Below are 24,463 nucleotides of genomic sequence, written 5' to 3'. Positions count from 1 at the left end.
ATGATAATGAATATAATGAATATATTAGTTTCTTTCATAAAAAATAAGATTAATGTAGCTACTTCTTCAAGCTTCAAGAATCTATTCTTATAAACGCAAGAGTGAGCAAGTCTACTACTTAAACACATGGTACCTAAGGTCCACACCACCTTACATAGATGGATGCTGAGATGGTTGAAAACACAACACACTAATATACACATATTTAGAAATATATGAATGCTCTCACATAAAAGAGTTTACTCAAAAAAAAAGAAACTTTCATGATTTTGTGGTGTAGAAGATAACATTAGAAAAGACAATACAATGTATTTTAATGTGGACCTCCAAATCCTATGGTAAAAACCTCAAAAATCTCAAGAACATCAACACCCATTTACGAGATGTCGAGAGTATAACAAAATTTAATATCCCTCTTAGAATTGGATAAACTAACATCAATCCTTACTCCTCACATATCTAAAAGAGATCACTCTTGAACCTGAAAACATACTCCAAGCCTCCTAAGAACTTATCAATTCCTACCACATGTATCAAGAACAACAAATCTCATATGGGAGAATCTTAAAAATACAAGAAGAAATATATAAATATATGTGCAATAAACACATGCATTTATTTCAATTTGTCCTTCTCTTTTGACATATAAATGATATTTTCTTATAGAAATAAGATATGCACAAATTATTCACAAAAAATACATATGTAAATCCATTGAAACATTTTCAATATCTCTTTCAAACATAGAACAAAGTAATGATATAATTATTTTAAGCACATTCATGCATACAAGGATGAAAACAAATCCTTTTACACATAATCAATAAAATAAAATGAAGCCACAACAAAAGTAGAAATACCTCTATTTTCATAAATATTTCATTCAAATGGATGGGTTTGGAAGTTCATAAATCACACAAATATAAAAATTAGCATAAAAAAATAAATAATACCATGAATGAAGGAATTACATGGAAAACAAAAATAACTTGAATACATAAAGATTTCATGACAACAAATATACAACACAATGAATACAAGACATGTAAATATTTTTTCTGGATAAATAAGGCATGATGCCAACAAACATATTGATCAAAGATGGACTATTCTCCTATGTGTACCAACCACTTACACCATACCAAGTGCCCCTTATTTGATAAAATATATTTATGTTGGTATGGTTGTATTTACCAAAAAGACTAATAAGTCCATCCATCAAAATTAACTGGTAAATAATAATTAAATAATTGAATTAGCAATCAAACCTACATTGTCATCATTCGTGCAGATCAAGCTATACAAGAGCTAATAATAACCAATATATCATCCAACATCAATTTATATAATCAATTAAATCAATTTCACAATAAAATGAAATAAGTTTAGGTGGGTTGAGGGAGGCCCATAACATTTGATATGCTCCCACCTTGTCATATCCTACTTTTTGAGTTACCATTACATTTAGGGTATCATGCCTTCTCCCATATATCATACACCTTCATGAACATATCTTTATGGCATCATGTCTTACCCCTTTTGCATTATAGTTTCATTAATGTGTGGACCCCCAAGATAAACTTTTATGTCTATTAACTATTTATTTTGCATGCACATTTGCAAGTGTTACATAGTCTAATATATATGATCTTTCTAGGATTCACATGCACCTTTAAGTGGAGACAAATTGCAATGGTAAAATGTGCATGTCTATGCCACTTCCTATTTAGTTTTGTGCCTATTTAAAGAAATAGCTTAATACATTTTCATATTGACAAATGGCAATGATCTTATGTGAAGTTAAACTCTTTACCCCATGTTGTTAGTCTTCCATTTACACACATTTTCACATCCGTAATCCATACCTTATCCATATTTGCCTCATATTCCCTTTTACTCTTCATTTATTATGCCTATCCATGCACTTATACCTAGACATTGTATTCCCACCTTCTTTTCTTAATGACTAAGAGATAGTTGTTTATTGTATTGATCATAACTACTTTGAACCATAACTCAAAATTGTAACTTCTTATATGTGTTGAAAGTGAAACAATGAAATTTGAATTGTATAGCTCTCAAAATTTTATTGGTTGATATTGTACATGTGGAATATACCCTAATTGTATAGATTTGACCTCTAACATTTCACAATTCAAATTCAAATTTTAGTTGACTTCTACCTATTCCTTTCTTTCCTAGAGCATATTAAGCACAAGTTTGTCTCATTTATTGATATTTTCTTGTAATTAATGTATTCTATTGAATTTATTTGACCATCCAAGAATTTATTTGAATATTATTTGTATTTTAAGGAAGATTGCTTTACTATGGTGCACTAAAATGAACCTAGATCTACACACTCATCCTAGAAGCATTTGCATAGCTGGGGCTTATCATATTCTATCATTTTACATTAATTTGTGGGGGATGATCTAAGGGAGCATGTCCCCTAGCAACATATCAATAACCCTCCAAAAATCATATCTAAATACTACCAATCTTAAAAGTATAGCAAAGGCAAAGCAAACAAAGATGAACCAAGTGAGCCAAAATATAGGTAAGCATTGATCACGATTGGATTCTCACTATAAATGATGAACCTTTGGATGTAGAAAAAGACCCAAAGGTACAAACTTAACCCAAAATAAATTACAAGTCTCAAACAAGATCTAAAACATTACATTGATAAATAAGTATCATTTGCCAAATCAATGACGACAAATTCAAAATCTTTATCAACATAACACATCTTCCATCATTAAATTAAATTCTTCTTGACATTTACTTTCTTAATTTAAAATTAATTACTTAATTATTTATACCCACAACTCAAATAATTAAATTAAGTTAATGTATAATTGTACCCAGGCCTGGAATTTGACGGCCACCCCTGTTTGTCATGAATTTTTTTATGACGGTTTAATAATTTAAATGCCTTTCGTTTTACGTTTTTCAAAAAATGTTAAGTGTCAATTTTTTTTAATTTGTGAATAGTTTATTATAAGTTTTTTATTCAATTGAAGTGAAAAGAAATAATTCCATCAAAAAAATGTAAAAATTTAAAAAACAATGATAAATTAGTAATGCACTAAAAAAATCTTAAATTTACTCGCAAGTTTCTAAATTCAACCCAAAAATCTTGTTTATTATAAAAATAGAAATCATTTTAGATTTTTTTATTACAATATTTTAAAAAAGCAGAAATAATTATATCTTATCATTTCAATTGTTAGAAGTTTCTATATTGATATTTAAGACAATCTTTAAAAAATATTAAAAAATAAATCGACAAAGTTTCTAAATTTATATAAGAAAAAACATGCTAAACATTCATATAAAAATAATATAAAATTAGAAACAATTATATCTTAATCCTACCATTTTAAAATATTCTAAATAAATTCATATATTTATAATAAACATTGTAAAATAATATATATCAATATATATGATCTATTATAATATTTTATGGCTTATTAATTTGTGAAAAAAATAGCATGTCAATGCATACGTTCTACTAATTTTTTACGCTGTCAAATACGATTCAAAAATGGGAAAACAGCCATTTTGCCTGTCAAATTCCAGGCCTGATTGTACCCATACAAAAAAAATCTCTACACAAACAGAATCTCTCAGCCAAAATCACTCAAAAAGCCCAAAAGATCCATAAGGTGATAGGACATGTAAGACCACGTTCACCATACAATTTCTCACTCCTTACCAGCTAACTATATTGACCAAAATGGTACATGATCTTTGATAAAAGAGGTGGTGTACAAGCGGGGGGGTGAGCTGAATCAACTTAGAATGTTACCTGTTGTTTCACCAAAGCTGCAGACCACCAGGTATGCAACATTTGCAACACCATATGTTTCTTATTATTGCAAAATCTATGCATAACCCACAATTAACTAGGTAAATTTGTACGAGACAAGTTGGTGTGCGCCAAAGCAATCTCAGCAATATGGTAAGAAACTTCGGAGCATAAAATGCGAATGCCATGGAGAAGACTACTACCAAGTGCTGGGTGTTCCAGTGGATGCTTCTCCCCAACACATTCGCAAGGCCTACCGACAACTGCAAAAGAAATATCATCCTGATGTAGCAGGACAAGAGGTTTTTCTTCATTGTCCATTATCTACGTTCTTATTAACATATATTATGTCATTTTAGAGTAGTAGGCTCCTGAAAAACTTTGTACCACTGATTTTCATCCATCTTTTCATCCACCTTTTCATCAAAATGAAGACACAATTACGTTGTTTGTTGCAGGGGCATGCAATGACAGTGTTGCTGAACGAGGCTTACAAGAGTCTCATGAGTGATCATGAAAGAATAAGAGACAACGTTTCCAGTGGCATACATGGGCAATTCACAGGTTCAGCTTATAGTTCATGGAATGGCCCTCACAGGCCACAGGGCCTCTTTGTTGATGAAGTTGCTTGTATAGGTAACTAATTCTTATATGCCTATACCTTTTTTATGTTACATGTAATATCCAAATGTTCCGTTGCCAAAAACTTGTTTTACAATTCATGGGTAAAATGTTTTAAAATTCGAAGTGGGTGTACTCTCCAACTCTTCTGAACCCTGGCAGTCATTTGTCTGTCGCATTGATAAGATTGCCCTGTAGAACCTACGTTCTGGAATTGACATTTAAAAAATGACACTGGATCTTTTCGCAACATGTACTTTTGCTTGATTCTATGAAAATTAAAAATATCTTATCATTTGTAGAGTTTCTCAAATTTTGTCAATATCCTTTTCTTTTGGTGAGCTGCCAAGATGTGAAAATGGGATATATTGAGCAGTCAGCCTGTATACCGTCATTCCCACTGAATCCTGTACATTAGATTGTTTCAGGCAGCAGTTGCTGATCAACACTTTTTGTGGGTGATAGAAAAGTTAGAACAAATAAAACTGGTTTTGCTCTTGCTCAAAACCCACAAACAGTAACATTCTTTTATTGTTTTTTAAATTTAATTTTCATCAATGCAGGATGTCGGGAGTGTGTTTTCCATGCAAGTAACACATTCCATATGGATGAAGCATCGGGCTGTGCTCGTGTCAAAGTTCAGTATGGAGATGATGATACTAAGATTAAGGTACAAAACTGACTCGTTCTGTTCTGCCTCGTGTAATTTTTTTGCTTTTTTTATCATAATATAACTCAGAGAAACATATGTATAGGGATAATGTTCAAATTAGCAATTTAGAGAAACATATGTATAGGGATGATAATCAAATTAGCAATTCAGAGAAACATGTGATAATGATCTTCAGAAGCACTGACACGGTCAGATGCAATGTCCCATCCTTAAGTTTGATTTGTGGGTATAATCTAGAAACTCTATTAAGAAACAATATCTGGTTCTGTTAAGAGTGTTAATTTCCAGAGTCACAGTTTTCCATCTCTAGCGTCTGAATTTAGATCCACTTTCAAATTCATATAGCTGGTTCATTTTATTGGATTATAATAGGTTTCTGTAGATTCTTGTCCTGTAAACTGCATCCATTGGGTTGATAGAGAAGACTTGGCTATACTTGAGTTTTTGGCTCGTCCACATCCGAGAGCTAGCAATGGAGTATTTGGCGGAGGCTGGGAGCGACCTTCAAATATATTCATGGCAGCAAACACATACAAGCAAAAGCTAAAGGAAAAGCAATCAGTTAAAACTGGTACGGTTTGTATCTTATTACTACACATCACACATGTGCAGCGAAGTGTTTCTAAGCATTTATCCACAATTGATATGATTTATCTTTTTATCTGGACATACATAATGAAGAGTCTGTACTCACTCCAATAAGACATTTCATATATACTTGTTCGCAAGGATGATTTAATACTTTTATCATTTATCTTCAAACATAATTAATAGAGATCCACAATTAAAGCATTCTAGGTAATACCGATACTAGGTGTCCTAGGAGTAAATTATGTTGTGCTTGTCATAGATAGGTAGAATGGGCCTGATTATACTATATGCCTTAAAAGACTTAGAGTACCAAGTGAGATTTGCTCAGATAATGAACATTTATGAAGTAGGGAATTGGGATCAACCGATCAAGCCTTTAACATATTTGTAAGGTGTTAAAGGATTTAAATCAGTTGGCAGGATTTGTTTATTTTGGATTTTGAAGTAACTTACATTTTAATAGATATTCACAAATGTTAGTGTTTTGGTATCTTAAGAGGTTCATAACATGTTATTTGCATCAAGTGAAATTGTTTTGGTGAGGTGCACATCCCGTTTTAGCTGACAGGGAACGGGAAATTTTGCTTAACTTGGCAGATTTTGGGTTGAAACAAAATGACTGCATTGATATTTGTAAGTATGTTACAAGACAAAAGGTAGCTCTGGGCACAGTCTTAAGAAAAAACAGTTTGGAAATCTGACCAAATTTATTAATTTTATGTTGCATCTATGGACCTGATCATGATTAAACTTTTCACCTAAGGCTGAATGGAATTCGGCGTTCTATCAGTCCATATGTAATTTTTATGCATATAAGAAAAAGGAAATATAAAAAGCAAAAAGATAGAAAATTCATAAATGATATTACCATAAACAATCATATCCTAGCTGATAGTGCACCATCTATTTGTTACTTATAATTTTCTATGGTTACCCCATGATCAAATATCTGAGTGATTGTCTCTTCATTCTCTTTCTCTGCCTACGTTACCTGGGGATGCGTCCCCAGTATTTTTTTCAGGCGTCCCCGTCCCGGGGACGTCCCGAGGACAAGGGAGTCCTTGGGGACGTCCCCATAAATTCTGCATATTGCCAGTGAATTTTGACAATGAATTCTATAAGCAATTTGACTTTGACTCTCAATTTAACACAAATTTGGCATAAGATCTCTGCTAGTTCTTATATGTTAAGGTTCTATAATATATATGTGCATGCTTTATTCATGTTTTCATATGAATATTTTAAATTTCCCTATATATTTTAATTTTTCCTATTTTTAAATAGCCGTACCCAAAATTGGCAAAAAAAATCACCGTCCCGGAAACGCATACCCCCATCCCCTGCCGTCCCCGTCCGGGAAATTTGGGGTAACATAGTTGTCTGCAGCTTTCTTTATCTTTTGCAACTCTTGTTTTTAGGTGTATTTATAAGAAACATTATTGATGACATTTTTCAGTCTAGAATGAGACTGTCCATCCTGCTGAAACCCTTTTCTAATCAGATAACAATGCATTGATTTAACAATGTCCATGTAGACAAATATGTATCTCTTAAGATCGAATTCAATTTACCATTTGGTTGATTGGTTTCAATTGAAAGATATTCCTTCCTCTATTCAATTTTGGGAGCTTTTCTTATGCATCTTTTGTTAATGCAGCTGACATCAGTGTAACTTGCCTTTGTAGGGGAAAAGAAGCTCGCGAAATTTGTACATTAGAAGTAGTGCATATACAATCTGAAACAAAACAGATTAATTAATGTAAAGACAATATACAATATTTTCCCTTGGGAAAACCCTTTCAGGTAGAAATCTAGCACGGTAAAAAATTTCACTATTGCACAAGCTCAACCATTCTCCAATACAATAATATATCACTGTTGCTTCACCCTTAAGCATGTGCAGATATAAATAGGCAGAATCTAAAGCAGTTTTACACATTGTATGAAATCATGCAAAAGATAAACATGAGTGTTTTATTGCATGGGTGAAAATAAAAAATACCCAAAAATAACATCCAATTTTTTTTTCCCTAAAATGCAATAATCAGAAAATTGCCTCACAACTTTCGAGTCATTTTGTGAGGTCTATCCCATCCAAACTATTAAACATGGAAAGTATACAACACTTTTCTAACGTTTTTTTTTTAATCTAATTCATGGTTGCCTTGGTGGTTTGCTTCTATATTTCTACTCATAAATAAGATACTTATCGTTTGTTAATTATTTTGCACTAAAGAATGGGCATATGTAATGTGATTTTTATATTATTTATAGTGTTTTATGGCTCAGGTAAGTGTTACCTATTTTTCGCTTTTAAGTTATGCTTGTTTTTTACAAAATGGAACAAGCACAAATTGCTTCAGCTATATTACATTCCAACTGCACTAGAAAAGATGAACTAAAGATTACATTTTTTAATGCTCCTAGTTTGTAACAGCAAGAGAGAGAGACGCCTCATTTCAAAAAGAGAAGTATTTTTATTGATATTCAAGCATGCGTCCCACACAAAGAGCCGTGAGACTAGCTACATACATCAGGTGCAGGAAGGAAATACACAGACATGTATACATGAATACAAAAAATAAAGAGAGCATGTTGAGAATGGAACCAGTCATTGCCTAAATGACTGGAACGGCTGGAGTAGACTCGATGTTGCCTTTGTCTTGTTGCTTCGTCCTAGTCTGTATCTGCTTTCCTTCTGGTATCTGCAAGAGAGTTAAAATATGCAATGCGTTAGAACATTTTGTTCTAAGCAATGGCTGACTACATTCCTAACATGTGTACTAATGCATGCATATATATATAGTCCCCACATGCATTAGATGCATATAATTAGCATCACAGAGGGGTCTCAAAAAAGCAAATATCAAATCGAAGGAAAATCACCATACATATGCATATTATTGCTAACATGTTTGCTTCATGTGCAGGATTAGGAAAAGAACATCTTGCTAGTCATAAACTTCACAAATGAGTGGGGGTAAATGAGTCTCCCACAAGGGTTGAGCCCAACTCATATGAAAGCAACAACAATGTCCCATACAATCAAGTTATATCAGAAATCTGTGGCAACATATAGAGCAGTCGCCAAAGGGTAAATAAAATGATTTTCAAAGCTACAACTCATTAACATATGATCATATATTCAGAGATGAAAGTGAAAGATGTATCTATGCGAATATAAGCAACATTTAAAGGACATAAAGAGCTCTTCACAGGCAGAGAGACATAAAATTATCATTGAAGCCTATGTAATGAGCAAACAATCATGTTGTTTTCAAAAACATACAGTCTCACAGATGCACAAAGGGACCCAAGTGCATTGCTGTCACAGAAGGTAGCAATCAATTTTGCAGTCAAGCAGCAGCAAGATAGAGAGGTTACAATGCAATGAAAGAAGTGTAGCATCGAACAGCTCAATGACTTGAAAATTTCAGAAATTCATTTCCAATCAGATGAAATATGGACCATTCCATGCTTCCAGAACACCAATGCTAGAAGGTTCAAAGCTAAATGGTTTTACAAATCACTTGGAGCAATGGTATGTATTGGCGAGGTCCCACAAATGCTAGCTCTAGGAGGACTTCAGATCTCAATCCAAAAGGTAATATACAATGATGAATGGCAGTGAGCTAGACCTGAGGGGGATGTGCATACAGATAATACTGAGAAATGAACAAAAGAGGATAGCTCAAGTATAAGTTTTAACAGTCCTATAGCGTACATTGAAGGCATGACTTATATTGCAGTCTTAGACCCTCAATGAGGAATAACTATATGGGCCACAAAGAGCAGTGAAGGAAAGTTACAGTACTAGTTCAAGGGTAGCTTTAATCAAAGGGCTCCATTTATGATTGTTCATTACCACTGTGCAACTCAGTTGCGAATAGAAAACTCAGTCATTAAGGTACGAATCAGCTGATATATAACAGTGAATAGTCACAGTCAAGTGCTTGTAAGCATATAGATTAAACAGAGAGCTAGAAATGCAAGGGTATACAGCAGCAAATACAAGTATGCAATCACACAATCAGCCGATAAGCATAATGATAGCCTTCCTCACTCAAAAAATGTATGCGAGGATGTATTTATGCTAAAGTAATCTCCATTATACAGTAAATGAGTAGGTTGCTATTATTTTCAAAACAAAGGTAGCAGCAGTAGTCATGTATGAAGAGTGTGGTTCAACACAAACCTTACAATGAAAAATGCAGTCACACGACAGTGATAAAGTTGTAATGATCTACCAAACATCAACAAGAGAATGTTGTTACTTACTGCTGCACACAACAGAGCATGTCCACAAGAGATGCAAGGGTTATAAGAGCTGTCCATAAAGACCTTAATGCAACATTCAACATTTCAGACTCAAAGGACGACAATGGTAATATGCACTTCAGATAGTTTCCATGCAAAACAATCAGGGACATTTTCAAAAGTCACAAACTCCTGTTTTGCATCATACACACAGGAAATTCAATGTATCTGTCAAGCATTATCAGGTTAAAGCATCATCAGAGGGTCTTTTAACAGCATGAAGAGGACATGATGGGTGGTTGTTCTAGTTTAGTTTAGGTTTTGAGAAAAAGCATGCGGATTTGCCATTTATACAAGATTCATTAAACAGCTGCACCCACAACATTAAAACACAAAGACAAGCCAGTGCATTACATAGGTTGTCAAAAACAACGTATTCTAGCAGCTCTGAAGGTATGAGCGTAATGCAGAGATCTTTCAATAATGCAGAATGTTGCAAGAGTTTACACTAGGAAAGAGAGATCCACGCTCTAAAATGCAGATATTTTAATCCTTTTCAGATTTATCAGTTGTTACCAGAGAATAATTTCTTCTCAGTGCATTGAAGGAACAGGTTTTACGGTTTCCAAAAGAAGATGCAATTTAGTCCCAACATGACAAAAGAATCACACACAAGAACCCAATAACAGTTCATATTTTTGCACAACAAAGCAGAGAGAGTGAAAAGAGAAGCGTCAAATACAAGTTATAATTAACCTTTCTCTGTTAAAAGCTTAGAAAAAGAAGCACAGTGAACAACAAAGCCAGATGGCAGTTTTTCCCAATAAAATATGTTTAGAAGTAGCAGGTTATTTGGTATAAAATAATATGCACCTGAGATCGCCATTATGATGGAAGGATCTGAAATTTTTCGTTCTTAGATGATATGCCATGGCGACCAAAAGATAAATCAAAAGATAATTCCTAGCAGTATGCAAATGTTTTCAGTCATGTTTTTGAGTTTTGCTAAGAGGAAAAGGAAAGTGCAAGAAGATCTTATTTCTTTTCAGTTTTATACTGGAGGCAAGTTTTCAGAAAGGGTTTCTTTTGATAAAATCGACTTTCAAAAGTGGAAATATGCATAAAACCAGTCAAGGCCGTGACCAAAAGATAGCCCAAAATCTCTTTCTATCTGCAAAAAATGGGGTCGGTTTCCAATTTTGTAGCTTACCTCGCATTTCATGCAAAGAGACTTGTGGTAAAAACTCATATTTCGCAGCCCCTGTGAAAGCTCATGGCGGCCACAATACACCCAGCTCAAAAAAACCATTTCCAACAGCTCGAGCTTGCTGCAAAAAACCCTTGATGGCGTCCAACGGCAAGAGAACCCAGTAAATCGCGCCCAGTTTTCACTAAGTGCAAAGAATGTGCAGAAAATCATCCATGGCGGCCAGACATTTGGCAGAAAATCGTGCCCAACAGCCAAAGAACCAACGAAATCATGCCCAGTTTTCACTAATAGTGAATGGACCTGTAGATAATTGCAGAAGATGGCGTCCACGACAGCCCCAGTGTGCCCAAAATCATCAAAAAAGTACAGTTCAGCCTTCAAACCCTTGGCGGCACGTCACAATAGAAAATGAAGTGTCCAATGCCAAGGGGGTGCCGATAAATTCACATTTTCAACTATCGGCATCAACAAAATTGTGCCCAACGTCAACGAATGTTCAGAATATCTCCAGAATCCCCTTCATTTTTTCCACGAACCCTAGCTTCACGCCACAGCAAAAGAGGATAGAAAATATCGATGAATAAAGTGAGGTTTTTAGGGTTGAGAATTCCCTAAGTATTCATCGATGCCAAAGGCATTGTTTGCCTTTGCTTTTTTTTTTTTTTTTCTCTTTCTCCTATCTTATCCCCCATAAAGTGCCTAAGGGGTAGACATTTTATTAAGTGATTTATTAACATCACTTAATAGGTGTTTTGTAATGAGACATTTATCAAGTGATATTAATAAATCACTTAATAAAAATATCTTTTATGAGGACCTTTGAATAAGTAATATTAAATTCAATACATTTTAATTTAAGCGATTTTCTAAAATTTTATTATATTAATTAAATAATTTACTTTACTTTATGTTTATAATTAAAATCAAAATAATAATAGATAAAATAATTATAAAATGTTATTAAAGTGAAATTGGTCACTTTATTAATAATTTTATCATTATTTCATTTATTAGCATTTTGCCTTTAAAACATAAGCATAAAATAAAACAAAATATTTAATTAAATAATAAATTTCAAAAAGTCACTTTATGAGACGTATTTTCTTTTTTAAGAGGTCAAAGAGATATTTGTTGCATTAATGAAGGCTTGCAGGCCTGTCAGGGATATTTCAGAGTCATTTATGATGCATTTAGAGGCTTTTATGGTTGCAGTATGAGTTGGTTTGATTTTTGGCCCAAGTTTCTCCCTTTCAGACCTGTTTTAGGTCTTCAAAGTGGGCTTTTTTGGTTCTGCTTGCCCAAGAGGAGGTGGATGATTGTATTCATTATTTGCTTTTTGGAAAGCATATATACTACCTCCCTTTTTTTTTTTCAAGTGTTCTTACCTTTTGCTTCTGGCAGATTGTAATTTTTTGAGTTCTCTCTGCAGAAAGGAAGGAGTTTGTAACCAATTTTCAGAATAGTTTGGATAAGCTTTGTAACATCTTTTGACAGTAATACATATTTTGCCTTCTCAGATTTCTTGTTTTTGTGTGCTTAGTCTTAATGCAGTTTCATGTGATATCTTTTATCCTTGTGATTTTGTTGCTGTTAGCACCTTTATGCAGGAGTTTTTTCTAATCAGTTGTAGGTCATAGGTTGTGCCAGTCGTAAGAGTAACCTCAGGTTGTGAGAAAACATCTTTTCTCCTGTTGAGATTATTACTTTTATAGTCTTCTTATGAAGTGTTGATGCAGAGGTTATGAGTTTTCTGAGTTGTGCAAGGTTTCTTTTATTACTGGTTATTTCTTGTGTTAATCAGTTTGTCCAAGTTTTTCTGGTATCCATTTTGGTGTATCACCTGTTAGTTAGTAGTTTCATTTTATGTCTTCCTCCTCACTCTTTTCCCTGAAGAAATTGTTAGTTTAGGTGAAGAAATTGAAAAGAACCAGCTTACTCTGGAGGTCCACTTCAGTCTTCAGGTTACCCACAACCTCGAAGTGTTCCCATGTTTCAATAGGCAACTGAAGTTCACAACTTTAGCAGAGGGTGCAGGCTTTATTGATAACAGTTTTTGGCACGCCCGGTGGGACTAAAAGTGTAATATTCAGTCTTTATCAGATGTTTTATGCTGCTGTTCTGGTGTGTACAGCAGTAATTTTCAGTTTTTGAAGACATCTTTACAACATACCTGGTGACTCTGAGCTCTGGTATAGTAAAACCAGTCTATTTTGCATATGAGAAGAATACAAACCAGGAGTAGTTCCTCAGCTTTTGAATATTTACATTTATCCCCACCTAGAAGAAGAGGAGTAGTAGCTGCAAAACAGAAAGAAAATTGTGTTTATTCCAGGAGAGCCAAATCTACTCCACCTGCTGTTGGGGTTCATACTGCTCCAAGAGTCCCAGCAACGATGATTCCTGCAAGAAATCAGCCATTCGTGGCATTTAACCAAGGCAGCCCACTTAATTTAACTCAGCATGATCCTATTCTTGTTGCTGCTTTGAAGAGTTTGCCATACTCTAATGGTGAGGATCAGACCACTCCAGTGGAGCATATAAAAGATGTGGCGAATCTGTGTGCTGTCCACCATGTGACAGAGGAAAATGTGGCGATTAGACTATTGGCAGCTTCCTTCAAAGGGAAGGCTTTGCAATGGTTTAGGAGCCTTGCAGTTAACTCCATTGACACTTGGGATTGTTTGGGGGAAGAGCTGTGCAAGTTCTTTGAGGACAAATTAGTCCACTTGTCTCTAATGGAGCAGCTGTCTACAATAAAGAGAGCTCCTCATGAAGTCATGTCAGATTTCAACCACCGTTTTCAGAAGACTTGGGATAGAATCCCACAAACGATAAGACCTACTGCTGACCACGCTTTCTTGTATTATTTAAGAGCTTTGAATAGTGATATTTTAGTGATGGTTCAATCGATGGGAGGCACTTCTTTACCCCAGGCATATGCTATAGCTATTAGAGATGAGAACAGTCTTATACAGGCTGGTAAAATTGCCCCAAGACCTGCTTTACCAATTTTTCCTACTATTCAGCCACCGATGGCAATGCAAATACCTCCTTTAGTTGTTATCCCAGCTGCACCAGCGTTACCAGCACCAAGTTCTCAGTTTGTTAGACAAGAGAACAACTTTCCAGCGCAGTCCGATGATTTACAAGAGATTAAAGGATTGCTGCAGACATTTGGTAGCGAGATTGTGAACCTGAAAAGGCAGCAAAACCAAAATTATAGGCCAAATACAGCCCCTTATCAGGCCCCTTTCCAACCAAACTGACCTCAATACCAGCAAAATCCTCAAGGCCAAAGCCCATTTATGAACCAAAGGCCATTTCACCCTTATAATCCGAATGCTACGAGTACCTCGAAAGAGTTGGTTCCTATGCAAAATAATTTGTTGCATGAACCTGAATGGTGTTTTCCATGCAATCTACCTCATGACCAGGCCACATGTTCTAATGGTCTTATTAACCAAGCTCTTATGGTACAAAGTGCATCTGTTGTTCAACAAGTTCCAGTGGATGATACAACAGAACAGAATGCATCCATACACTTGGATATGCAAGGGGAAATGTCCCTTCTTAACTTTCAGAGGGAAGAATTTTGTGGAATGAACAACCCGCAAGCACTAAATCAATTACATAATGCTGTTGCAACGTACACAAGGTAAAAAAGGAGAGTTGTAGATGATGGACAACAAACAGATAGTGGTATTTCTCAGCAGAAACATGTTCCAAACGCCCAACAAGGGGCTGCTGGCTCATCTAATGGACAAAAAGTTCCGTTTTTACCAGCAAATCAATCTGCTGAAAGTACAGAACAGCCAAAAGATTCAGCGCAGCCAGTGCTTGTAAAGGAAAAAGGTGTTGCTGTTCCAAAAATTCAGAACAAAGTAAGTGTACCTGCCTTTAATATCACTGATCATATGAAAAAGGCTAACGTTACTTTGTCCATGTGGGACTCATTGGCTATCCTTGGTCAAAAAAGCCTCCTACAATCAGCCTTGTCAGATGTTAGTTTGGCACATAAGCCCACCAATGAACAATCTAGAGTGATGCTTACCAATGTTTCAAAAAATGGTATTGAACAGCCAGAAAAAGAAGTCAAGCCACCTCCTTTCTATGTTTCTCTAATCATTGGTAAACACCTAGTCCACAATTGCATGATAGACTCAGGAGCTAGTAGCTCCGTAATGCCCAAACAAATAGCTAACAAGTTAGGAGTGGAATATGAACCTCTTGAACAGGGAGTAGTCCAGTTAGATAGTACTGCTGTTAAAACAGTCGGTGTCATAAAAAATTTGAGTTTGACCTTGCATGCATGCCCAAGTTTTGCCATTCCGCAAGAGGTTTATGTCATTGATTTACCTCCCTACTTTGCTATATGTCTGTCACGGGATTTCACTGCTAAGATCGGTGGGTATTTATCTTCAGATTGGTCCCACATGTTTTTTAGGACCAGGTATGGCACTAAGGTCACTATTAAGTCAGAGGCAATAGCAAATGACCAGATAGAACCTTATGTACCCCCTGCTATAAATGCCAACTTGTCTATTCTTGACGAAGAGGAGTGTCCTATGGCCAAAGAGTTGGATACACAGGTCGACGGTATTCCTGACATGATATTAGACGAGTGGGCAGCTGAAAATAATCAAGTTTCAGTAAACAAACAGCTACAGGAGCTTGGTTTTGGGGTTTACTTAATGCACGAACCTGATACCTTCCTTCCCAACTTGATGAAAGTTGAGGTCCAGCAATCAGATCGGCATGATAATGAGGTTTGGAAGTTATTTTTTGACGGTTCTAGGAGTTCAAATGGCTCAGGAGGAGGTTGCATGCTTATATCACCTCAGGGGGAAAAATATTACTCTTCTTTCAGGTTTTCGTTCAGCTATACTAACAATACAGCAGAGTATGAATTGTTGATTCAAGGCCTATTATGGGCAAGGAAGAAGAAAATCGGATGTCTCCAAGTGTTTGGAGATAGTGAACTCATTGTGAATCAGGTACGAAGCATTCATGTCACAAAAAATGATGCTTTGAAATGCTATAAACACAGGGTATGGGAGCTGATAGAGGAATTCTGTGCTTTCAATTTGTTGTCTATTCCGAGAAGTAGGAATAAGAGTGCTAATAGACTTGCTGCCATAGGCGCACAATATGACATCCTAGATACCATGAATAGTGACAGCAAGCAACAGTATGTGAAGGTTGTTGTTAGACCTTCTATCCCAGATAACAATGTTTTTTGGCAAGTTTTTGAAAATGACCAGCAGATTGTAAACTTTATAAGGCAAGAGGCTGAGTTTTCATGCAGAAATCAGGATAGGTTCCATCAGCAATACGAATACCAGATCATACAGCTGAAAGGTAATAAGTTACCCAAGGGATTGGTCTCCTTGGAATCCATCTTCAATTTTGACGACCAAGTCAGGAAAGAAAGGTCCAGCATTCAGATTGATCAGGACCACTATGAAGAGATTGAGGTTTCAAGAGGTAAGCTTCTTAAACTTGGCAAATTTCATATCAAAGGAAAAGAGGAAGCATTTATATCCCTCTGTCAAGAATTTAATGATATATTTGCTTGGCAATATTCTGATTTGAGGGGATTTGACCCTAAGCTTGCACAACATACAATAGAACTCGAGCCTAATTCCAAACCAGTAAGACAAAAACAGAGACCATTAAATCCCAAATTGGAGCCCTTGATGAAAAAGGAATTAGACAAGCTAATTGAGAGCGCTATAGTTTTTCCCATCAAGCATACTTCATGGGTTTCAAACTTAGTTCCCGTAAGAAAGAAAAATGGCGAAATCAGGCTCTGCGTAGATTTTAGAGACCTTAATCAAGCCTCACTGAAAGACCATTATCCTCTACCTTCTATGGAGCAGATTCTGCAAGTAGTTTCAGGTTCTGAAATGTTTTCTCTACTAGATGGTTTTTCTGGTTATAACCAGATTTTAGTCAAAGAAGAGGACCAATATAAGACAACTTTTACCACCAAATGGGGTACTATGGCCTATAGGAAGATGCCTTTTGGGTTGTCCAATGCAGGGGCAACTTTCCAGCGAGCCATGGATATGGCGTTTCAGGGTTTGATGTATAAAATAGTGTTGGTTTATTTAGATGACATCACAGTTTTCTCAAAGGAAGCAAAGGATCATCTAAACCATTTGAGGCTAATCTTCGAGAGGTGCAGACAATTTGGGGTGTCTCTTAATCCCAAAAAGTGTATATTTGCTGTCCATGAAGGCAGATTGCTTGGTTACGTGGTCTCCAAGCACGGTATTACCATTGATCCTGAGAGGATAAGTGCCATTTTGGCCCTTCCTTTACCGGCTCACAAGAAGGGTCTGCAAAGCTTCATAGGAAGGATTAATTTTGTCAGGAGATTCATCCCTGATATTGCAGATTTGCTGAATCCGCTAACTGCTATGTTAAGGAAAATGTCTTATAGCTGGACCAAGGAAGGCAAGAGAAATTTTGAGCTGATTAAAGAAGCATTGGCTACTGCTCCTACACTTCTAAATCCTGATTTTTCTAAGGATTTCACTTTGTACGCGTATGGTAATGTAGATTCTATCTCAACTATGTTGGTACAGCAAAACGATGAAGGCTCGGAACAGCCTTTAGCCTTCTTCAGCCAAGCATTGAAAGACTACGAGCTAAGGTACACTTTTGTTGAAAAACATGTGCTTGTTGTTATCAGGAGTTTGAAGAAATTCAAACACATGCTGTCTAACAATAGCATTAATCTAATGGTTGCTCACCCGAGCGTAAAGGAGTTTCTATTGAGCAAGGATTTTAATGACAAGAGGGCTGGTTGGGCAACCAAGGTGATGGAATATGACGTCAAGATTCAGGTTATCAAGCTGGTTAGAGGCAAAGGGTTGTGCGAACAGCTTGCTGATGGCGTTTCTAGCTCACCAAAGCATGAACAGGAAGCTGTTCTAACACTGCAAGATGACGAGCAGACAAAAGTTTTGACTCCTACTGCTGATTGGGTGCAGGAAATGGCACATTTTCTGCAAACTGGTGAGTGTCCTAAGCTACTGGACAGAGCTAAAAGAAGGTATTTCAGACTACAGTCCATACCTTATGCACTTCTCAATGGCATCTTGTTCCGTAAAGATTTTAATGGTGTATTGCTGAGATGCATTGGGCCTGACCAAGTAAGTAAAGTGTTGCATGATTTTCATGAGGGATCAGCTGGAGGCCATTTTTCACCAAGAGCGACAGCTCTTAAAGTGATGAAAGGTGGCTATTATTGGCCCATATTATTTAGAGATGCACATGTATGGGTTAGAAAGTGCAAAGAATGTGCCCTTTTTGTTGGAAAAATGGGATTGGCAGCTTTACCTTTGCAACCAATCCAAATGGAACAACCCTTCATGAGGTGGGGTTTGGACTTTATTGGGGTGATAAACCCTTCATCCAGCGCTGGCCATAAGTGGATACTTACAGCCACTGACTATTTCACCAAGTGGACTGAAGCAGTGGCACTCAAAGAGGCAAATGAGACTGCTATTCTAAATTTTTATGAGGACCTGATTGCCAGATTTGGAGTTCCTGAGTCCATCATTTCAGACAATGGCCTCGCTTTTGTTGGCTTTAAAATCTCTGATTGGGCTGTCAAGGAAGGGATCTACCTAAATACGTCTTCCAACTATCATCTGCAAGGCAATGGCCAGGCAGAATCAACTAATAAAAATTTGATTAGGATCATTAAGAAGACAATGGAGGGGGTAACCAACGGATTTGACATACTCAGTTAAAATCAGCCTTATGGGCTGATAGGATCACCCCAAAAAGGTCCACGGGACAGTCACCTTTTATGCTGGTGTATGGTAGGGAAGCAAGGCTTCCTATCTCATTCGAGCTTCCAGCACTTGACTTGGCAAATCAGTTGGACACACTGGAGGAAGGCCCCCTAACAGTGAGATTAGCTTAGTTATTTGAGCTAGAAGAGACTAGAAAGGATGCTATGAACAAGATAGAGCAGCATCAGGCTCAGATGAAGCGATCCTTTGACAAAAGAGCGTCTCCAAGAAACTTCCACGAGGGAGATGTGGTGCTGAAATGGGACACCCTCAAAAGCAAGCCTGGAAAGCATTCCAAGTTCGATGCATTTTGGAGCGGGCCTTACATTATTTTTGAATGTAAACAGCACAATGCTTTCCAGCTCTCCAAGCTGGACGGCAATATGGAGCCAATCCCAGTCAACGGGATTCACCTCAAGCATTGCTTTTGAGGTATGATCACAGCTTGTATATAGTAGAGTAGGTTTTTGTTGCTGAATAAGTGCTGCTGCACAGTTGGTTAGTTGCTGTTTTGTTTTCCCTCAGCGCTTCGTGCGCAGTTAGTTGTTAGTTGTTTCAGTTTTTGCGGTGGTTAATTGTTGTAGGGTGCTACGATTATGTAAAGAGGGCACTCATCATATGAAAGTGAATCAGTGAGTCACTATCACACATAATGCATGTCTGCCTCACAAAAGATTAACACTCTCAGCAGTTTCTGAGTGTTTTCCGAGAGGTTTTTTGTGGTTGACCTATCCTAATTTATCAATTACACATGTAGGGTGCATGATAGTAAGATTTCAAGCAAACTGCCATGAACCATACACCTATACTCAATAGGTTCGGATAGTCTTGGAAGGAAAGTTTTTGTAAGTGCTGTGAGCGTGTTTGTTTCAGTTTTCAGCAATTTCAGTGACTCTGTGCCTAATGAATAGTTTAAGGCAGTTGGTCAAGATGTTTAGCAGGCAAACATATAGCAGATGTCGCCAAAAATATTACCTATTTTTCGCTTCTAGCTGAAAAATAGGTTAAGTTATGCTTATTTTTTCCAAAATGGAACAAGTACAAATTGCTTCTGCTATATTACATTCCAACTGCACTAGAAAAGATGAACTAAAGATTACATTTTTTAATGCTCCTAGTTTGTAACAGCAAGAGAGAGAGACGCCTCATTTCAAAAAGAGAAGTATTTTTATTGATATTCAAGCATGCGTCCCACACAAAGAGCCGTGAGACTAGCTACATACATCAGGTGCAGGAAGGAAATACATAGACATGTATACATGAGTACAAAAAATAAAGAGAGCATGTTGAGAATGGAACCAGTCATTGCCTGAATGACTGGAACGGCTGGAGTAGACTCGATGTTGCTTTTGTCTTGTTGCTTCGTCGTAGTCTGTACCTGCTTTCCTTTTGGTATCTGCAAGAGAGTTAAAATATGCAATGCGTTAGAACATTTCATTCTAAGCAATGGCTGACTACATTCCTAATATGTGTACTAATGCATGCATATATATATAGTCCCCACATGCATTAGATGCATATAATTAGCATCACATAGGGGTCTCAGAAAAGCAAATATCAAATCGAAGGAAAATCACCATACATATGCATATTATTGCTAACATGTTTGCTTCATGTGCAGGATTAGGAAAAGAACATCTTGCTGGTCATAAACTTCACAAATGAGTGGGGGTAAATGAGGCTCCCACAAGGGTTGAGCCCAGCTCATATGAAAGCAACAACAATGTCCCATACAATCAAGTTATATCAGAAATCTGTGGCAACATATAGAGCAGTCGCCAAAGGGTAAATAAAATGATTTTCAAAGCTACAGCTCATTAACATATGATCATATATTCAGAGATGAAAGTGAAAGATGTATCTATGCGAATATGAGCAACATTTAAAGAAGGACATAAAGAGCTCTTCACAGGTAGAGAGACATAAAATTATCATTGAAGCCTATGTAATGAGCAAACAATCATGCTGTTTTCAGAAACATACAGTCTCACAGATGCACAAAGGGACCCAAGTGTATCTCTGTCACAAAAGGTAGCAATCAATTTTGTAGTCAAGCAGCAACAAGATAGAGAGGTTACAATGCAATGAAAGAAGTGTAGCATCGAACAGCTCAATGACTTGAAAATTTCAGAAATTCATTTCCAATTAGATGAAATATGGACCATTCCATGCTTCGAGAACACCAATGCTGGAAGGTTCAAAGCTAAATGGTTTTACAAATCACTTGGAGCAATGGTATGTATTGGCGAGGTCCCACAAATGCTAGCTCTAGGAGGACTTCAGATCTCAATCCAAAAGGTAATATACAATGATGAATGGCAATGAGCTAGACCTGAGGGGGATGTGCATACAGATAATACTGAGAAATGAACAAAAGAGGACAGCTCAAGTATAAGTTTTAACAGTCCTATAGTGTACATTGAAGGCATGACTTATATTGCAGTCTTAGACCCTCAATGAGGAATAACTATATGGGCCACAAAGAGCAGTGAAGGAAAGTTACAGTACTAGTTCAAGGGTAGCTTTAATCAAAGGGCTCCATTTATGATTGTTCATTACCACTGTGCAACTCAGTTGCGAATAGCAAACTCAATCATTAAGGTACGAATCAGCTGATATATAACAGTGAGTAGTCACAGTCAAGTGCTTGTAAGCATATAGATTAAAGAGAGAGCTGGAAATGCAAGGGTATACAGCAGCAAATACAAGTATGCAATCACACAATCAGCCGATAAGCATAATGATAGCCTTCCTCACTCAAAAGATGTATGTGAGGATGTATTTATGCTAAAGTAATCTCCATTATACAGTAAATGAGCAGGTTGCTATTATTTTCAAACCAAAGGTAGCAGCAGTAGTCATGTATGAAGAGTGTGGTTCAACACAAACCTTACAATGAAAAATGCAGTCACACGGCAGTGATAAAGTTGTAATGATCTACCAAACATCAACAAGAGAATGTTGTTACTTACTGCTGCACACAACAGAGCATGTCCACAAGAGATGCAAGGGTTATAAGAGCTGTCCATAAAGACCTTAATGCAACATTCAACATTTCAGACTCAAAGGACGGCAATGGTAATATGCACTTCAGATAGTTTCCATGCAAAACAATCAGGGACATTTTCAAAAGTCACAAACTCCTGTTTTGCATCATACACACAGGAAATTCAATGTATCTGTCAAGCATTATCAGGTTAAAGCATCATCGGAGGGTCTTTTAACAGCATGAAGAGGACATGATCAGTGGCTGTTCTAGTTTAGTCTAGGTTTTGAGAAAGAGCATGCGGATTTGCCATTTATACAAGATTCATTAAACAGCTGCAGTCACAACATTAAAACACAAAGACAAGCCAGTGCATTATATAGGTTGTCAAAAACAACGTATTCTAGCAGCTCTGAAGGTATGAGCGTAATGCAGAGATCTTTCAATAATGTAGCATGTTGCAAGAGTTTACACTAGGAAAGAGAGATCCATGCTCTAAAATGCAGATATTTTAATCCTTTTCAGATTTATCAATTCCTTTTCAGATTTATCAGTTGTTACCAGAGAATAATTTCTTCTCAGTGCATAGAAGGAAGAGGTTTTACGGTTTCCAAAAGAAGATGCAATGCAGTCCAAACATGACAAAAGAATCACACACAAGAACCCAATAACAGTTCATATTTTTGCACAACAGAGCAGAGAGAGTGAAAAGAGAAGCGTCAAATACAAGTTATAATTAACCTTTCTCTGTTAAAAGCTCAGAAAAAGAAGCACAGCGAACAACAAAGCCAGATGGCAGTTTTTCCCAATAAAATATGCTCAGAAGTAGGGGGTTATTTGGTATAAAATAATATGCACCTGAGATCGCCATTATGATGGAAGGATCTCAAATTTTTCGTTCTTAGATGATATGCCATGGTGAACCAAAAGATAAATCAAAAGATAATGCCCAGCAGTATGCAAATGTTTTCAGTCATGTTTCTGAGTTTTGCTAAGAGGAAAAGGAAAGTGCAAGAAGATCTTATTTCTTTTCAGTTTTATACTGGAGGCAAGTTTTCAGAAAGGGTTTCTTTTGATAAAATCGATTTTCAGAAGTGGAAATATGCATCAAACCAGTCAAGGCCGTGACCAAAAGATAGCCCAAAATCTCTTTCTATCTGCAAAAAATGGGGTCGGTTTCCAATTTTGTAGCTTACCTCGCATTTCATGCAAAGAGACTTGTGGCAAAAACTCAGATTTCGCAGCCCCTATGAAAGCTCATGGCGGCCACAATACACCCAGCTCGAAAAAACCATTTCCAACAGCTCAAGCTTGCTGCAAAAAACCCTTGATGGCGTCCAACGGCAAGAGAACCCAGTAAATCGCGCCCAGTTTTCACTAAGTGCAAAGAATGTAAAGAAAATCATTCATGGCGGCCAGACATTTGCCAGAAAATCGTGCCCAGCAGCCAAAGAACCAACGAAATCATGCCCAGTTTTCACTAATAGTGAATGGACTTGCAGATAATTGCAAAAGATGGCGTCCACGACAGCCCCAGTGTGCCCAAAATCATCAAAAAAGTAAAGTTCAGCCTTCAAACCGTTGGCGGCATGTCACAACAGAAAATGAAGTGTCCAATGCCAAGGGGTTGCCGATAAATTCACATTTTCAACTATCGGCATCAACAAAATCGTGCCCAACGTCCACGAATGTGCAGAATATCTCTAGAATCCCCTTCATTTTTTCCATGAACCCTAGCTTCACGCCACAACAAAAGAGGATAGAAAATATCGATGAATAAAGTGAGATTTTTAGGGTTGAGAATTCCCTAAGTATTCATCGATGCCAAAGGCATTGTTTGCCTTTGCTTTTTTTTTTTTTTTCTCTTTCTCCTATCTTATCCCCCATAAAGTGCCTAAGGGGTAGACATTTTATTAAGTGATTTATTAACATCACTTAATAGGTGTTTTGTAATGAGACATTTATCAAGTGATATTAATAAATCACTTAATAAAAATATCTTTTATGAGGACCTTTGAATAAGTAATATTAAATTCAATACATTTTAATTAAAGCGATTTTCTAAAATTTTATTATATTAATTAAATAATTTACTTTACTTTATGTTTATAATTAAAATCAAAATAATAATAGATAAAATAATAATAAAATGTTATTAAAGTGAAATTGGTCACTTTATTAATAATTTTATCATTATTTCATTTCTTAGCATTTTGCCTTTAAAACATAAGCATAAAATAAAACAAAATATTTAATTAAATAATAAATTTCAAAAAGTCACTTTATGAGATTTTTTTTCTTTTTTAAGAGGTCAAAGAGATATTTGTTGCATTAATGAAGGCTTGCAGGCCTGTCAGGGATATTTCAGAGTCATTTATGATGCATTTAGAGGCTTTTATGGTTGCAGCATGAGTTGGTTTGACTTTTGGCCCAAGTTTCTCCCTTTCAAACTTGTTTTAGGTCTTCAAAGTGGGCTTTTTTGGTTCTGCTCGCCCAAGAG

General features: G+C 36.3%; 1 protein-coding gene across 3 annotated transcripts in view; it reads left to right on the top strand.

Annotated features, from left to right (window-relative positions):
* The first annotated feature begins 3,689 nt into the window (after positions 1-3,689).
* LOC131039370 (chaperone protein dnaJ C76, chloroplastic) overlaps positions 3,690-24,463 on the top strand; it is a 43,185-nt gene continuing 22,411 nt past the window's right edge. For 2 of the 3 annotated variants that reach the window (XM_057972100.2, XM_057972102.2), the window contains exons 1-5: positions 3,690-3,848; positions 3,939-4,119; positions 4,276-4,453; positions 5,002-5,108; positions 5,484-5,682. In XM_057972100.2, the coding sequence (XP_057828083.2) occupies positions 3,811-3,848; positions 3,939-4,119; positions 4,276-4,453; positions 5,002-5,108; positions 5,484-5,682 (703 nt within the window). In that variant the 5' untranslated portion in view covers positions 3,690-3,810. Of the gene's footprint in view, positions 3,849-3,918; positions 4,120-4,275; positions 4,454-5,001; positions 5,109-5,483; positions 5,683-24,463 lie in introns of all 3 variants that reach the window. The other variant, XM_057972101.2, reaches the window with a different exon arrangement.

Source organism: Cryptomeria japonica, chromosome 10 (genome assembly GCF_030272615.1).
Source record: "Cryptomeria japonica chromosome 10, Sugi_1.0, whole genome shotgun sequence".
Taxonomy (NCBI): Eukaryota; Viridiplantae; Streptophyta; class Pinopsida; order Cupressales; family Cupressaceae; genus Cryptomeria; species Cryptomeria japonica.
The sequence above is the reverse complement of the archived record's forward strand: the minus strand, read 5'-3'. Positions and strand labels throughout refer to the sequence as shown.